This window comes from Sus scrofa, chromosome 1 (genome assembly GCF_054392235.1).
Source record: "Sus scrofa isolate SSC_HxYL_T2T_F1_AM1 chromosome 1, Sscrofa_HxYL_maternal_Yorkshire_Landrace_v2.0, whole genome shotgun sequence".
Taxonomy (NCBI): Eukaryota; Metazoa; Chordata; class Mammalia; order Artiodactyla; family Suidae; genus Sus; species Sus scrofa.
In genome coordinates this window covers 190274875-190292274 of record NC_139383.1, presented here as the reverse complement: position 1 = coordinate 190292274, position 17400 = coordinate 190274875, and the positions used below count along the sequence as shown (strand labels likewise).

At 42.1% G+C, this 17400-nt stretch overlaps 2 protein-coding genes across 7 annotated transcripts; one reads left to right on the top strand and one right to left on the bottom strand.

Annotated features, from left to right (window-relative positions):
- The first annotated feature begins 280 nt into the window (after positions 1–280).
- RPL36AL (ribosomal protein L36a like) lies at positions 281–1463 on the top strand. The gene is given in 2 exon segments (NM_213917.1): positions 281–311; positions 1015–1463. A coding segment is annotated over 1 exon segment (321 nt). The 5' UTR covers positions 281–311; positions 1015–1045; the 3' UTR covers positions 1367–1463.
- A 1302-nt stretch (positions 1464–2765) lies between these two features.
- LRR1 (leucine rich repeat protein 1) lies at positions 2766–15909 on the bottom strand. Of its 6 annotated transcripts, none has more exons than XM_084980614.1 (5): positions 15641–15909; positions 11716–11814; positions 8372–9093; positions 4547–5242; positions 2766–3519 (listed from the first exon to the last, which is right to left on the bottom strand). In XM_084980614.1, exons 1-4 carry the CDS (start codon positions 15851–15853, stop codon positions 5002–5004), a joined length of 1275 nt encoding a protein of 424 aa, XP_084836740.1. In that variant the 5' UTR covers positions 15854–15909; the 3' UTR covers positions 2766–3519; positions 4547–5001. The 6 variants fall into 6 exon arrangements, with proteins under 6 accessions (XP_084836740.1, XP_084836747.1, XP_084836756.1 ...); XM_084980621.1 differs by having other exon boundaries at positions 4575–5242; XM_084980630.1 differs by lacking the exon at positions 2766–3519 and having other exon boundaries at positions 4799–7210; positions 7733–9093.
- Positions 15910–17400: the final 1491 nt, after the last annotated feature.

Sequence of the window (17400 nt, the reverse complement as noted above, 5' to 3'; positions counted from 1 at the left end):
ATCCTTACGCAGGCACCGGACGTCCCGGACCGAGGGACGCAACCTCGTCCCACTCCCGCGGAGACTGTCCTGACAACCAGCAACTGGCTCGCGGAGCTCCGCGGCCCCCGGGCCCACACCCCTCCGGCCCGCCCCTCGGGCCGTCGGTTGGCGCTTCCCCGACGCGTCGGGAGACGACCGGGCGTCGCTGCCCGCCTCTTATTGGGCCGCGGCGCTGTCGCTCAGGCTCAGTTCCTGCTTCCGTCCCGATCCTCCTTTTCCGGTGAGGCTAGAGCAGAGCGAGACCCGGAACGTGGACATCGGTTTTACTGGTAAGCTACACGCGGAGTGGTAGCGGTCTCGACTGGAGCCCCCGAAGCTCAGGATCCCGGGGTGGCCGGGCGAGCCCTGGTAGGAGAGGGAGGGCGAGGCCCGCCGCCTTGGGGGATTTCAAGAACGGGCTTCTCCCTTCCGGGAAGGGGCTCCCGCATGGCGGCTGCCGGGCCGGGAGGCACTTGTTAAGGACACGTCAGCCTTCGGGGCCGCTGAAGGGAGACCGTGTTTCGGAGGGAGAAGTCAAACCACGTTGCTGCGGTCCTCAGAGAAGGGCCGGGCTCGGCCTTGGCACCAGCTACACCGCACCCGGAGCCAGACTGGCTCTCGCGCTCACTCTCCCACTCTTCCGAAGGAGAGTAGATTATCACACGACCACGCTTTAGTTGTTGGGTAACCACGGTAAATTAAGGACCAAAGGAACCCACTTTGGAACTTAGAGTCAGTAGGGGGACCTGACTGTATAGGGCATCCTTATGCTGCTGCTCTGGCCCTTATTTTAGTGAGCCTCATTTTATCACTGCTCCGATGATTAGCCTTCTAAAGAGTTGTGCACATATATATATTTATTCGTGTGGAAAATGCGTATTTGGTGCATTTATACGTTAATGATTTCTGTAATGTTACTATTTCCATATTTACAAAACTTAAAATTTCAAAATGTTTAACGTCTGTTGCTGTATTTTAAATATTTTACCACAGTATTCATCGTGAAAACACCCCTGTTGCAAAGATGGTCAACGTACCTAAAACCCGAAGGACTTTCTGTAAGAAGTGTGGAAAACATCAGCCTCACAAAGTGACCCAGTATAAGAAGGGCAAGGATTCCCTCTATGCCCAGGGAAAGAGGCGCTATGATCGGAAACAGAGTGGCTATGGCGGGCAAACAAAGCCAATTTTCCGGAAGAAGGCTAAAACCACAAAGAAGATTGTGCTGAGGCTTGAATGTGTTGAGCCCAACTGCAGATCCAAGAGGATGCTGGCAATTAAGAGATGCAAGCATTTTGAACTTGGAGGAGATAAGAAGAGAAAGGGCCAAGTGATCCAGTTCTAAGCCTTGAGAATTTTTTTTATTCTATATTTGAGAGGAAGGTGTTGAAGCCATAGGGGGAAAAAAAATGCCTGTATGAGAATAAATACAGTGATACCTTACTGAAATCTTTTGTATTTTTAAAATATAAATAGGATCTTGTGCTTATTTTGGTTCTAAATTAAGGAAGTTACAGAATTAAGGTTCATTTCAAATTCTCATTTAAATTTAGTTCCATAAGACTTGGAATGTTGATTTATATATAAAGATAGGAGTCCCACCTCAAATTTTATAACTAGGTTATGGAGATAAATCATAAGGCAGGGAAAAAACTGATACTTTTCACATCAATTTCATATCTGTTGGGTGAGTAAATGATTATGATTGAGCTGCTGGGGAAAGTCTCAATCAGATTTTGAAAAAAAAGTACATGGAAAAGATAAGGTAGGCCTGTGTATAGCAGACTGGGTGGAGTAGAGGATCCAAGCTGAAGGGGTAAAAAGAGCTGACTTTTTGCAAGGGTATGGTCCAGTAGGGCATACTAGCCACATATAGCTATTTACATTAAAAATGCAGTTTCTCAGTTATACTAGCTACATGTGGTTAGTGACCACCCCATTGGACAGCAGAGACGTACAATGTTTCCATAGGTTTTTCTAGACAACCTTTTCTTAGACCTTGGTCTTTTTTTTTTTTTTTTTTTTTTTGTCTTTTTAGCCCTCACCCCACCCCAAAGCATATGGAGGTTCCCAGGTGAGGGGTCCAACGGGAGCTGTGGCTGCTAGCCTACATCACAGTCACTCGGGATCCTGTATTCCCAGGGGAAAAGGCGCTATGATCAGAAACAGAGTGGCTATGTCTGTAACCTACACCACAGCTCTGAGCAATTCTGGATCCTTAACCCACAGATGGAGGCCAGGGATCAAACCTGCGTCCTCCTGGATACTAGTAGGGTTCATTACCACTGAGCCACCACAGGAACTCCCATAGACCTTGGTCTTCAATGTAAAGCAGGAGTTGAAAATTGACTTGTAATTACAAAAAGTTCTGAAGCAAGTGAAAAAAATGGAGTCCATAACAACATGAATTCCATCCTTTGAACTTTTCAGAACATACCCTGGGAGGTACTCAAATGTTATACCCTGACTGTTGGGAGTGTTGAGGTAAGAAGTTAACTGAAAACAGAATGGAAGGTTAAACTCAAGTGAGCCTAGTAATCACCTATGGAAGGCAAGAAAGAAAAATAAGTTGAGTATTAAATGAAAAACTGAGAAAGGGAAATGAGCTATGAGAAGAGGACAAGTTCTCTTATTTCTGTATATGAATTTTAAGTTGGCTAAGGAACTTGGGGATGGCTTCTAGATGAGCAAGAATTCAAAGGGCTAGGGTATAGGAATAACTTGATTAACACTCATTCCCAAAGTAGGCTATTAACATCTGCCTTTATTGATGAAGAAATAGTCTTTCTACAGGAACATATGAAAATCAAGTGTGTACTAATTTACTCTTAAATATACCATAAAACCATTTTGAAAAGAACCACATTTTAATATGGGCATTTTATAATATTTATGGGCAATATCTCATCAGTTTATGCGTTTAGAAAATCTTAGGAAGTTCCCGCCCTGGCACACTGGGTTAAGAATCTGACTGCAGCGGCTCTGGCAGCTGCAGAGGCAAGGGTTCAATCAACAGCCTGCCCAACGCAGTGGGTTAAAGGATCCAGCATTACCAGAACTGCAGCGTAGGTCCCAGCCCAGCTTTGGCTAGCATTCAGCCCCTGGCCCAGGAAACTTGTATATGCTGCAGGTGCTGCCATAAAAATAAAGAAAAAAACTTTAAGATACTTTACTCATTTACAGAATTGCTGATTTTCAAAGCCAGAAGTGAGTCAACTAGAAGGCAGTATAAGGCCTGGGCTTAAAATCTCTGATCTGGGTTAATGGAGAGGATTTTCTCCAATTACTTTTAATCTTTCCTTTGTTGCCCGAAACCAGTTTTGACACTACTGCAATTATCTAGGAGGGAGGCTGATTTGAAGAACAGTGATAATAAGAATGGAACAGTTCTGCTTTCATTTTTCAAGATTCTTTCAAGTTGGTTCCTTTTATTTTTATTTTTTGTCTTTTTTTTTGCCTTTTCTAGGGCCGCTCCCTCGGCATATGGAGGTTCCCAGGCTAGGGGTCTAATCGGAGCTGTAGCCACTGGCCTACGCCAGAGCCACAGCAACTTGGGATCCGAGCTGTGTCTGTGACCTACACCACAGCTCAAGGCAATGCTGGATCCTTAACCCACTGAGCAAGGTCAGGGATCAAACCTGCAACCTCATGGTTCCTAGTCAGATTCGTTAGCCACTGTACCACGACAGGAACTCCTCCCAATTTTTTTTTAGGTTTTTATTTTTTCTATTAGAGTTGATTTACATTATTCTGTAGGTTCCTTTTATATACTTCTTCTGCCCTAGTTCAAATTCTCATCATCCTTTAGCTGGTACACTGCCATTAATTTTTTCATTGAAATTTAATATTACGCGACTAAAATAATAAAAAAAGAGCCCTTTACAGAATACAGAACATAGTTAAAAGTAGCAACTTCCTGCTACTCCCACACAAACCCCAAACCTTGTTCCAACCCTAAAAATTAAAAAACTTAGAAATTACAACAAAGATTACATGATTAATATAAAACCTGTAGAAACAAGTCTGTCCAAAGCAATTCCTAACCTATGTTTGGTGAATATACTATTCCATATAAGCAATAATATATCTGAAAAACACAGAAGTGCTTAAAAACTTAAATGTAGTTGCGTATCAAATTTTCACTATAGACTATGATAATCCAAGTTTTATTTTCTGCATACAGAAACTCAATTTCTTTAATCAAAATGCAAGAAGAAAGTTGATAAGAAAATTCTCTGACCAGAGTAGTTGGGATCAATATCTGTTTAACATTAAAAGATAACTCCACAACTCATTGGCGTTCCTGTCGTGGCTCAGTGGTTAGCGAATCTGACTAGGAACCATGAGGTGGTAGGTTTGATCCATGGCTTTGCTCAGTGAGTTAAGGCTCCAGCGTTGCTGTGAGCTGTGGTGCAGGTCGCAGACGAGACTCAGATCCCAAGTTGCTGTGGCTCTGGCGTAGGCCAGTGGCTACAGCTCCGATTAGACCCCTAGCCTGGGAACCTCCATATGCCTTGGGTGTGGCCCTAGAAAAAGACAAAAGATACTCCCACAACTCATTCTGGAAACACCAGGCTGAAATCAACACAAGTGCAATAAACTGATAAAAGTCAAATTACAGGAGTTTCCTAGGGGTACATCAGGTTAAGGGAGCTGGGTTTGTCATTGTATTGGCTCAGGTTGCTGCTGTAGCGTGGGTTCGATTCCTGGCCTGGGAACTTCCACATGCCACAGGCTTTGCCAAAACAACCCCCCCCCCCAAATTAATGCCATAATAAAGTTAAATAGGTTTTAATGAAATTAAGATTTTACAGTCAAATGATCACAAATAGACTAATACACATTCTTCCCCTCAAGCAAGTATATAAAAAGAAAAAAAAAACAACCTCACAAAAAGTATCTTTTCTCCAATTTGACATTTAAACCATAAATGAGTCCCAAACTGGTCTGTAAACTGAGTTTCTTTTATGGTATCACTTATTACTTTAACATATCACAGGAGTTTACATAACAGGCTAGAGAACAGAAGTATGAGATAACAGGTGCTTCAGTGCCACCCATATTATCCACTAAGACCACCGTGTGAGCAACAGAGTGTAGATTCATGGTAGTAGTTCCTTGAATAAAACAGCTTAGACAGAATTTTCCACAGACACAGGTTTTTGCAGTATCCAAATCTTGGCAAAGATGGAAAGGGATGATATGAGAGCCATATGGAATCCTATTGGAAAAAAATATTTTAAAACTATTTTTTAATATGTTACCAGATTCAGAACTTAATGTGTAAAGTCATGAATTATTGTACACTAAATTATAATTATGGAAAAATAAAATTACTAATTAACTCAGTTTATTTTTTTCCAAACTGGTATGAATGGGAAAAAATACACTACATAATAGCATATAACATAATGCAAATCTAAGAGGACCTCTACTATTCCATAAAATATCTTTTAGCACTAACACTTAATAGCATAACCCACAGAATACAATGAAAGAGTCATCTATCCTTTATAGTGATATTGTATGACCACTGTAACATAATTTAAACGTATGGCTCCATCATACAATTCTTATAATGCTAATGAGAGAATTACTTAGTTCTAAAGGTGAAGAAATATTTATTTAAATGAATCCATTTACTCTCCTAGGTATCAAGTGTTCAAAAGGGAATTTCAAACTGTGTGAAACAAATTTAAAATATATGTTGTTTGGGTCATTGGTTTTACTTTACAAGCCAAGTGCCAAGAAAGCCTCGTAACCTTGCTTAAATCATTCACTCTCTCGCTTGAAACTTCCGTGGCACCCAATGCAATTAAAATCAAATCAAATTACTTTTTGCCCTCATCTACAAGATGCTGAGAGACAGTCTCTAGATTGCCTGCCTACTGTCCAGCTTGCTCCTCCACCCTCAACACAACCATACCCCAGTCACATTGTATTACCCCCACCACTCTTTTCTTTTTTGTTTCTCTAGTACCTAGGCTGACACATAATAGATATTCAGATCTTTTTCAAACAAATAAATAAAACCTACTATTTTAACTTAAACTGGAGTTTAAAACCCTGTTAGAAAGGACTGAAAAGATACACATCAAATCAAAAATAGTGCCTTACTTTTCACAAGGGATTTGGGCTTAGACTTGTTTGCAACTTTTTTTTCACATGTACTAATTTGTTGCTTATATAAGTAACAAAGTTAAAAAAAAAAAACTGTACCAGGAAGTGTCTACCATATGTTTACATTTCAGGCTATTAGTTACAGTCTAAGGATACAGGAAACAATTAAACACTGAACTTTCCTAGCTAAGATAATTTTAAATTCCACATATTTTTCTTTTTTTTTTTTTTTTTTTTTTTTGTCTTTTTGCTATTTCTTGGGCCGCTCCCGCGGCATATGGAGTTTCCCAGGCTAGGGGTCTAATCGGAGCTGTAGCTGCCAGCCTATGCCAGAGCCACAGCAACTCGGGATCCGAGCCGCGTCTGCAACCTACACCACAGCTCACGGCAACGCCGGATCGTTAACCCACTGAGCAAGGGCAGGGATCGAACCCGCAACCTCATGGTTCCTAGTCGGATTCGTTAACCACTGCGCCACGACGGGAACTCCAAATTCCACATATTTTTCTAACAGGCTGTAACTGTTTGCAACTAGTAGATAAGGACAAATTATCAAAAACTAGGTTAATAGGTGCTGTTTTCATCACTTTGGATCTATATTCTTTTTAAAACTAGGGAGCTGAAAACATGCAACACTATACTTTCGTTAAGATTAGAGTTAGGAGTTCCCACTGTGGCTCAGTGGTAAGGAACCTGACTAGTATCCATGAGGGTGTGGGTTCGATCGCTAGCCTCACTCAGTGGGAGGATCTGGCATTGCCATGAGCTGTGGTATAGGTCAGAGACATGTCTCAGATCCTGCTGCGGCTGTGGCATAGGCTGGCAGCTATAGCTATGATTTGATCCCTAGCCCAGGAATTTCCATATGTCACAAGGTACGGCCCTAAAAAGACTTAAAAAAAAAAAAAAGAAAAGAAAAAAAAACCTCACGTCTCTAACAAGTCCCTAGGTGATGCTGATGCTGGTCAGGGGAATAGAGTCTGAGAAACAATGTCATTCATTCATTCATATGAGTTTTTTTTTTCTTTTCTTTTTAGGGCTGCACTCATGGCATATGGGAGTTCCCAGGCTAGGGGTCAAATCGGAGCTACAGCTGCTTGCCTACACTGCAGCCACAGCAATGTGGGATCTGAATCGCATCTGCGACTTACACCACAGCTCACAGCAATGCTGGATCCTCAACCCACTGATCGAGGCCAGGGATTGAACCTGTGTCCCCATGGATACCAGCTGGGTTCGTTAACTGCTGAGCCACAATGGGTACTCCCACTCATGTGTTTGTTAAATGACTAACATACTGCAGTAATGGGGGATAGACACCACATTTTGGACCCTAGTGAAATAGTGGAGAAAAAAGACCAAGTCCAGGAGTTCCTGCTGTGGCTCAGTGGGTTAAGAACCTGATATTGTCTCTGTGAGGATGTGCGTTCAATCCCTGGCCTCCCTCGGTGTGTTAGTTAAGGATGTGGGATTGCCAAAAGCTGTGAATTTTTTTGCAGATGCAGCTTAGATCTGGTGTTGCAGTGGCTATGGCAGAGGCCTCAGCTGTAGCTCTGATTCGACTCCTGGCCTGGGAACTTCCATATGCCACAGATACAGCTATAAAAAGAAAAAAAAAAAAAAAAAGACCAAGTCCATGCCTTCATGGATCTTATATTCTAGAAAATTTGATAGAAAAGAAACAAATGTTAAAAAAAATATCATTCCAGGGAGTTCCCATCATGGCTCAGTGGAAATGAATCTATCATCCATGAGGATGCAGGTTCAATCCCTGGCCTTGCTCAGAGGGCTAAGGATTTGGTGTTGCTGTGAGCGCGGTGTAGGTCGAAGATGTGGTTCGGATCTGGCATTAGGCCAGAGGCTGCAGATCTGATTCGAGCCCTATCCTCAGAACCTTCATATGCTCCAGGTGCACCCTAATGTGTGTGTGTGTGTATATATATATATATATATACAGTCCAGGTTAAAACCTATGACAAAAAAAAAAAAAAAAAAAGTCAAGTCATATAAGGGGGTCAGGGATAAAACTCTAGATAGGGTAGTGAGGAAAGCCAGGTGCCACTTTGGGCAGAGAACTGAATTAAGAAAAGTGAGCTTAGGAGGAAAAGTATTGCAAGCAGAGGTAAGGAAAAGCAAGAAGGCCAATGCAGCAAATTATCAGATTGTGCTCTGTTAAAGACTTTGTTACTCTGAGGATGATGAGAATACCAGGATGCTATCAAAGTCTTACCTATTATATAAAATCGTTCGTGCGGAAGATTCCAATAAAGTTAATGGCACTTGCAGCTTTATAACTGGAAGGACTTTTGGTGGTTCAAAAGTATTTCCAAAAAGATCCAAGTACTCAAGAGATAAATTTTTAAATTCACTAGGCAAAAATGGAAGCTTATTTCGAGCTGCAGACAAAAAACGCAGGTTTCTCAGTTGTCCCATCTTGAAAGGAAGTCGAATCAATTCATTATCATCAAGTTTTAAATCTGTAAGTTCTTGGAATTGGCAAAACTGCACGGGGAGTGCCTTAATTTTGTTCTTGCTGAGATCCAAACTCCGAAGTGACTTCTGCAGTGTAGACTGACACAAGGCGACACTAAACGTCTCCAAGTGATTGTCATTCAGGTTAAGATCTTGAAGGTGTATGAGGTCTCCAATTGTAGCTGGAAGCTTTTTTATATGGTTATGACTCAAGTCTAATTTTTTAAGGTTTTTTAAGCAAAGCATACGCATATCAACTCGGACAAGCCCACAATAAGAAGTCTGAAGGTGTTCCAAAGAATATGGGAAATTCTTGCTTAGAGGATAGTCCTTTTTGGATGTGATAACCATTTTAGTTTTAAATTTTTCAAATTCTGAAGTCTTCACTGGTGTGAGAGTTGAAAGCGGCACTGCAACATCACAGCCTCTATGAGCCAGTCTCACAGCTGACAGGAAACCCTTTAAGCTGCTGGAATTGGCCTGAATACATAAAAACAAGTTGCACAATTATAAATTCCACTTTATGTTATGTATCTATTTATTGGCCGAGCCCTCAGCATATGTAACCCACTGCGCCACAGGGGAACTCCTAAAATCCATTTTAGATAACACATGCATGCTAATTCATCCTAAATAAAATCTGTAAAGTTAAACATACAAGCGATGCAATCATTTACTGAAAATAGCTGCAAACTTTTTTTTTTTAGTATTCTGTTTTCACTACATTTCAATATAGATACCAAAAACTTTAACTTTCTGAAAAAAATTATGTTGCAAGACATAGTCTAAATAAAACTGTTGAAAGGGGAATCATAAGAGTATAAAATTAAATGGGAAAGCACGAAAAGATTCCAGTTAAGATTTGGGTTTAAGATGAACCAACTCAAATCTCCAGTGTCTCTGAGATAGGCTGAGGTAGAGCTGTGCACTGCAAAACCCTCAAGGGGGCCATTCACAAAGACTAGAGTCTGAGAAAAAGCAATGACCCTGTTAAACGTACGGCCAAATAACACTCACTGCCAAAGTACTAGAAAATATCAAAAGCAAGAGACTGCTTCCAGGTTGACAGAAAAATCACTAATAAAGCGGTGAGTGAATTATGCCATCAATAAAATAACTAATACTTGGAGTTTCCTTTGTGGCTCAGGGGGTTAAGGATCTAGCATTGCTGCAAGCTGCAGTGTAGGTGACAGATGAGGCTCAGATCCTGTGTTGCTGTTGCCGTGGCACAGGCTTGCAGCTGCAGCTCTGATTCCACCCTTAGCCTGGGAACTTCCATATCCTGCAATTGTGGCCATAAAAAGGAAAAGAAATAACTAAAGCTTATAAGATATTTTAGAAGTTCATCTATGTGTGAAGGACTAGTGAACTTTCAGCAAGTTTGGGAAATGAAGTATGTGATCCTATTTGGTAGCAATGTGGAGCTTTGCAGAAGAGTAAAGCAATAGAAATATAGTATGGAGACAGACTACAGATGAGCTTGATGCCAAGGTAAGGAGGACAGAATGACCAGGATATGGGAAATCAATGAAGAATTTTGAGATGAAAATTATGTGACAAGAGCTAAATATTATTTTGACAGTAGTACATACACACACAAAAGAGGAGTGAGGAAAGTCTGGTTACCTGGGTGAAACAGGTCCAGCAGAGGGTATAGGTTTGCAGACTTGGGAGTTACACATATTAAATGCTGATGAACTATGGGAACGGAGAGCTGGTATAGAAGAGAAAAGGCAGAGTGGGGGTGGTGGTGGGGGGTGGAAGCCTTCATTTTGAGGATAGACAAAAGGATGCCAGAGACAAAGGAAAGGCTGAGAAAATGGAAGGTAAGCCAGTAGAGTGCTATATCCCAGATGGCAAGAAAGGAAAGTTTTTGGGAGTTTCTGCTGCAGCAGGTCCAGCATTGCTACAGCTATGGCATAGGTTGCAGCTACAGCTTGGATTTGATCCCTGGCCCAGGAACTTTGATATGCTGTGCATGAGGAAAAAATAAAAAAATAAGGTTTTATTATTATGAAGACAGTGGTCACCAGTGTCAAATTCTACAGAGCTCAAAAAGGATAAGAAATGTCAATGTGACTGGCAAACAGGAAGATCACTGAGTTTTGAGGCTTTTCAATACATCAGTGAAAGTTGAGGTCAAAAGAGACAGTAATAAAGTGGAGGCAGGAGATTTAGACTTGACTTTCCAGAAATCCGCCTATTCTATGTTTTTCATTGGTAAGACCTCTCAGTTTGTTTTTATTTTTTATTTTTAGGGCCACAATCTTGGCATATGGAAGTTCCCCGGCTAGGTGTTGAATCGGAGCTGCAGTTGTCAGGCTACACCAAAGCTCACAGCAACACCGGAGCCTTTAACCCACTGATGGAGGCCAGGGATCAAAACTGTATCCTCATGGATACTAGTCAGGTTCGTTAGTGCTGAGCCACAACAAGAACTCCTCTGTTTTTAGATAGAAGGAGTTAGTGGAAGCATAGGCTGGATACCAAGAGAAAATGAAAAAAACATTAACAGGAGAATATATGACAAGACAACTCCATTCAATACAAACATCTTAAAAAGTTATTAAATTTCTAATGTTTGCAAAGTGCTTGGCTTGGGGTTAGGGATAATCCACGTTGAACAAGACACTGTTCCTACCCTCTGGGAAAGGGGAGAGAAAAAAGTGAGATCAGGCAAAGAAGAAAGCAGTTTTTTATTCTAATGGTTTATGCATTTAAATAAAATATCCCCAAAGTGGTTCTAATTGCATTTAATTCTTTTTTTTTTTTTATACCGAATCACTGTAACCTGTGATTTAGATGGCAGATGTAGACCTATGCCACCTGCCTTATAGAGTTCTGTGTAAGAACAGCCTGAGGCTCCATCTTGGGCACAGAAGAAAACCTAGTTTTCCTTCCTGTCCTAGTCAACTTTTCTGAGACCGACTCTACAATTTTGGAGCCATTTAAGTCTGCCTGGGAAGCTGCCAGTCACTTCTTCAAACATACCTGCAAGTGTCCATCCCTATTCAGCTATGTGGGATATCAGGATCCTAAAAGCCTCTTCTTTAAAGAAAATACAGCCAATCAACTTAACCATTAATGTTATTAATACCATACCTTGCTTAGACAGATATCCACAGGAGGCTCCTTTAACCGAACAGTGGCCTTCCCCTCATCCACAAATTTGGTGAAGAATTGCTCAATATTCTCCTTTAGCTGCTTACAATCAATGGGAAAAAAGGACAAAACCAGGTACTGTTATTTAATATTTATTACAACTAGAATGTGCTAGTCACTTTGCCAGGCTTTGGTTTGGCTTTTAGTCCTTAAGCCTGAGTATTTTAAGATTTAAATTGTTTTTTGTTTGTTTGTTTTTGGCATTTCTACTCTTTATTTAGCTTCTGGTAAGACATTATTGTTCTATCTGTCCAGTACTTTTTTATTCTTATGAGAACAGAATCCTGTGTTTGAATGTTTCTTTTCTCCTATTCTAACCATGTGACTATAGTAAGAGTTGCCAATAGTAGCTACTTTCCTCCTTAACTTTAGTCCATCAGTCTAAGGTGGTCATGCCACCCACAAAATTATAAACTTCATGAAAGCAGGAATCTTGTTTCCTGTGTTCATTATTATATCCCAGGAGCCAGAACAGTAACCGACATGTAATAGTTACTCAAAAATTTTTAAGGACTGGTGTTGCTTGCTTTCTTTTTTTTTTTTCTTTTTTGGATGCCCTGTGGCACGTGGAGTTCCCAGGCCAGAGATCAGATCCAAGCTACAGCTGTGACCTATGTCATAGCCACAACACTGCCAGATCCCTTAACCCACTGTTCTGGGCCAGGGAACAAACCTGTGTCCTCGTGCTGCAGAGATGCCATTGATCCTATTGCACCACTCCTTGCTTCTGCTTTAGATTTCAATTCAACAACTATTTATTGAGACACCACTATGTACCAGGATCTGCGACAGGGAGCTTGGGACAATAATAGTAAATAAGACCAGCATGATAATTACACTACTTAAGTTGCCAATCTAATGAGAAGTAGTAATTAAACAAGTAATTATAAGCATAACAAATATGAAGATAGGGGAAGTGCAGGCTGCTAAAAGACCTTATATAGCAAAGGAATCTGGTCTAGTATGAAAGTGACCTTAAAGGTTAGAAGTGAAGGACTAGGAGATATTAGGCAAGTGAAGATACTGAGAGAAGAGAGAGGGGATAGCATACCAATAAGATGGAATGATGTGTGCAAAGTGCTGAAAGTAAAAGAGTCTGGCAACTGTGAGGAGCTAAAAGACTTTCTGCATGCCTGAAAGATGCAGTGAAAAGAGGCAAGCAACCCTGGAGGGGTAAACAGATTAGATGGTGACAGATTCCATAAAACATGTTAAGAATTTTGGATTTTAGGGAGTTCCCATTGTGGCTCAGCTGTAACAAACCCTACTAGTATCCATGAGGATTCAGGTTCGATCCCTGGCCTTGCCCAGTGAGTTAGGGATCCAGCATTGCTGTGAACTGTGGTGTAGGTCACAGACGCAGCTTGGATCTGGTGCTGCTGTGGCTGTGGTGTAGGCCGGCGGCTACAGCTTTGATTAGACCCCTAGCCTGGAAATCTCCATATGCCACGGGAGCAGCCCTAGAAAAGGCAAAAAGACAAAAAAAAAAAAAAAAGAAAGAAAGAATCCAACTGCAGTGGCTCCAGTTGCTGAGGAGGTAGGAGTTTGACCCTGGCCCCATGCACTGGGTTAAAAGATCAGGCATTAAAAAAAAAAAAGATCAGGCATTGCTGGGGCTGTGGCTCAGATTCAATCACTGGCCCAGGAACTTCCATATGTTGTGGGTGTGGCCATAGAATAAATGTGTTTTAAAAATTTTTAAATTTAAAAAAAAATTTGGATTTTATCCTAAGAACATGATATTCACTGAATGACTTTAAGCTAGGAATATGGTAGATCTATATTTTGAAAAGTTCCCTTTAACTACCGTTTAAGAATGAACTTTGGGAGAGGGGAGAATGAGATGGAAAAAAGACAGTGGTAGAGGTAGAGAGATCCTTTAAGAAACTAGCCAGACAAGGGGCCAGGGTGATTTAGATTACAGCTGGGATGGAAGGAGGTATATGAAAATATGAAATCCACCTAGGAATAGAATTGAAAGAATTCAATAATATATTGAATGTAGGGTGGAAAAGGCTGTAAGTTTCCTGAGTGGAGCAATATACTACTTAAAGAGTTTCTGAACACTGTCAGAAAAGCAGGTTTAGGGGTGGCAAGGAAATTTAATTTGGGGATATTTTGAGTTTGAAATACTGAAACGCATCCAAGTGAAGAGTAGGTAGATGGCTCAAGTTGGAAGTTAAGGGAGAAGACTAGCTAAAGATACAGATTTGGAAATCACATTCAGATGGATGACAGCTGAAGTTATGGGACAGAAAAGCAGTCAGTTTAAGGGCCCCAAGGCACTTCCACATTCAGCACTAATACCTACTTACTTCAGGGTCGAGGACCAAATCGCCCTAATTCAATCAAGAGATGTTGACTTGATCCTACTATGTCCCAAGTCCTGTGGCACCGTCTCTTCCATAAAAGTATCTCAAGGCCTTTAATCACAATTCATCTCATTTCTGATATTATACCACTCTGCTACTACATTTACTGCAGCACTTATAGCCCACCATTGTAAGCGATAATTTATTTCTCCCTTCTTAGTCTTGGAAAAACACTGACTAAATCAGGTTTATTTCCCACAGTATCTAGAACTGCACCCTACACATAGCAAGTCTTCAGGTAGCAATTTACAATAAAATTTTGATTAAAATTTCCACCTACTGACATAGTTTTAAGAGCGGGACCATTACAGACTCTTAAAATAGGCAGTACCTGAGCTGGGCATGAAAAGATAGATTTTAAAGTAGACAACAGGGAGAAAAGGGAGATTCAATTCTGGTTATGAATCTACTTCTGTTACCTAAGAGATTTCTAATTTATAATACATTGAGTGACATGTGGAGCTCCTCTGTGGCTCAACAGGTTAAGAATTCAGTATTGTTACTGCTGTAGCTCAGGTCCGATCCCTGGCCCAGAAATTTCCACATGCCATGGGCACAGACAACAACAACAAAAAATGCTGGATGATTTCTAAAGTCCTTGCAAATGAGAAAAATTATATGAATTGATTCCATGAATGGGGGGAATTATTTAGACTTTCACCTACTTACATCAAACATTACGGTAGTTCTAAATGAAAGATCCCCGTTCCTCCACTAAGTATTCACTGTGAAATGCAACACTTTAAGGGAAATAATCCCAGAAACAGTATAAAATCCAGTCAAGTGTCACATGCAAGGGTGAGTGATAAAATGTCCCCTCAATTTCATTACAGTATGCAGAAGTGTATTCTAGCCGTTTTCACAAGATAACGAGCCTGGGAATCAAGGTAAAAGAATTCTATAAAACTTGTGCTTTAGAAAGTCTATTTCAACTTCCAACTTCTTCTAAAGAGTTTACTACTGCTATGTACATACGAAAAACCCCGGATGCAAGATGCAACCTAGGCATTACTGCTTTATTACTGTGCTAATTTGGTCTAGAACTTAGATACATCATCCCACAAAGAGCTCAAACAAACAAACCAAACTAGAGAAAAGACTGGGAGAAAAAGAATCTACTGAACCAAAGTGCAGCCATTTTACTAATCCTCCAAACTGGACTGATACTTCATCACGTATAGCTTCGTTTCACGTAGGCCGAAATTTCAAAGGCTTTAAAGGGGCAGCGTTGTCATCTACTACTAAGCGGCAAGGCTGTCAATCGAAGTCGCAGAAACGAGCAAGAAAAATAATGAGAACATGCACTTTCAAAATCTTCCCTCCTTCAGGTCCTTAGGGAGCTCAGGACCCGGGGTCCGGGCGGTGGTGGTGCGAGCTCAGGGACAGGGCGCTAAGGAACCCCCAAGACGAAGCCCAACCTAGGGAACGGTGGGGTGCTCAGGACAAGAGCGCCCGGGTGCCTACCCTGGCACAGCCTGCCCGCCCCCACGCACCTCATAGCGGGTCCCGCGCTTGTCCTTCAGGGTGGAAATGAACAGGCAGGCGGGGTGCGGGCCGCCTCGCTCGCCCCCCGCCCGGGGCCGCGGCTGAGTCCTGGGCGCCTGCTGACAGAGGCTCAACACGGCCCGAACTCCCTTGCCACGGTTCCTCAGCCCCAAGGCCGGCAAGTGCCGACTGATCACCTCTACTTCGCAATACAGCTTCATTTAGCCCAAGCTCCCGCCACCAACTCCCCTTTCTCTGCTTTGAAACTTCCCCCTTCCCGCCGGGCCGCGCCGCCGCCGGGGTCCTCGAGCGCGCGGCTGTCCGGCAATCTGCCTTCTTAATCGTAGTGCCAAGGTCTCGGGTTTTCTTCGTGCGGCGTCTTTCGCGAGTCCTGCGAGGGGCAGATGGCGTCCCCTCTCCCTTGCATGCGCTGTGGCTGCGGCTCGCGGAGCCCGGAAAGGGATCGCCTGAGGGTTCAGGCCTCCTGAAACCGGCGATCGGCGGGGGCACCGCGTCCTTTCTCGGGAGCGCGCTCGCTGACGGCCGCAAGTGTTATTGTCTGGGCGGAGTCCTAGTTTCTGCTGTTGACACTTAACATGCTTCCGCTGCACGTGGGACTCGAGTTTCCGAGAAAAGTCAGCTGTGGGTCTTTTGGGGGGTGGGGGAATCTTTTTTTATCTATGCAGCATCCACGCTTGGAATGCGGCGAGATGCCCAATGCTAGGCAAGGCGTGGCACTCCCCGGCGCTGAAGGGCTGATGTTTTGGGGGGATTTTGGTTTTTTTGTTTGTTCGTTTTTGGTGCTCCGGAGGGACACCTGCCACGTCAGAAGGGGTATGACAGTATTTGACTTGGCTTCTGTTGAACAAATTTTCTCTTTGCAACTCCTAGTGGGTTGGATGGAGTGACTGGCTTAACTGCATCTGAGACTTGGAAAGACCATCCAGACCCCATACACACACTCTTCGGACTCCTTATTCCATTTGCTAAGAAGGGCCAGGCTCTGGGTGGGGCGAGGGAGGCCATCACTCTTAGGGTCGTAGTAGTCTTGCGCCCCGCCCCCTTAAGTTTTGCATGCTCACCTCACCCTAGACCAGGGCAGGGATCAAACCAATATATCATTTTTAAAAATCCCACATGTATCACAACACTGTAAATCAACTATACTCAGTAAAACTTTGAAAAATGAAAAAAAAAATTCCACATGTAAATGATAACATAGAATGTTTGTCTCTGACTTCACTTTGTATGATAATTTCTAGGTCCATCTATGTTGCTGCAAATGGCATTACTTCTCTTTTTTTGTGGCTAATATTCCATTGTATGTATGTGCTACATCTTATGTACCCAATTCTTTGTTAATGGATAGTTAGGTTGTTTCCATGCCTTAGCTATTGTAAATAGTGCTGTGATAAACATTGGGGCGTATTATCTTTTAAAATTACAGTTTTGTCCAGGTAAATGCCTAGGAGTAGGATTGCTAGAACACATGGTAGTTCTATTTTTAGTTTTTTGAGGAACCTCCATACTGTTTTCCACAGCAGTTGTACCAATTTACAGTCCCACCAATAATGTAGGAGGGTTCCCTTTTCTCCACACCCTCTACACCATTTATTATTTGTAGACTTTTGATAATGGCAGTTCTGACTGGTGTGAGGTGATACCTCACTGTAGTTTTGATTTGCATTTCTCTAATAATTAGCAATGTTTATGTGCTTCTTGGCCATCTGTAAGAAATACACAGGGAATTTTAAATTGGGCTACAGTT

What these genes read in the sequence shown, in the direction of transcription:
- LRR1 (XM_084980614.1), bottom strand. Translation starts at nt 15,853, where the DNA reads ATGAAGCTGTATTGCGAAGTAGAGGTGATCAGTCGGCACTTGCCGGCC. An exon ending in AGCGCGGGACCCGCTATGAG is followed by an intron (nt 11,815 to 15,640) that starts GTGCGTGGGGGC and finishes GATTGTAAGCAG; the next exon opens with CTAAAGGAGAATATTGAGCA. An exon ending in TGGATATCTGTCTAAGCAAG is followed by an intron (nt 9,094 to 11,715) that starts GTATGGTATTAA and finishes TTATGTATTCAG; the next exon opens with GCCAATTCCAGCAGCTTAAA.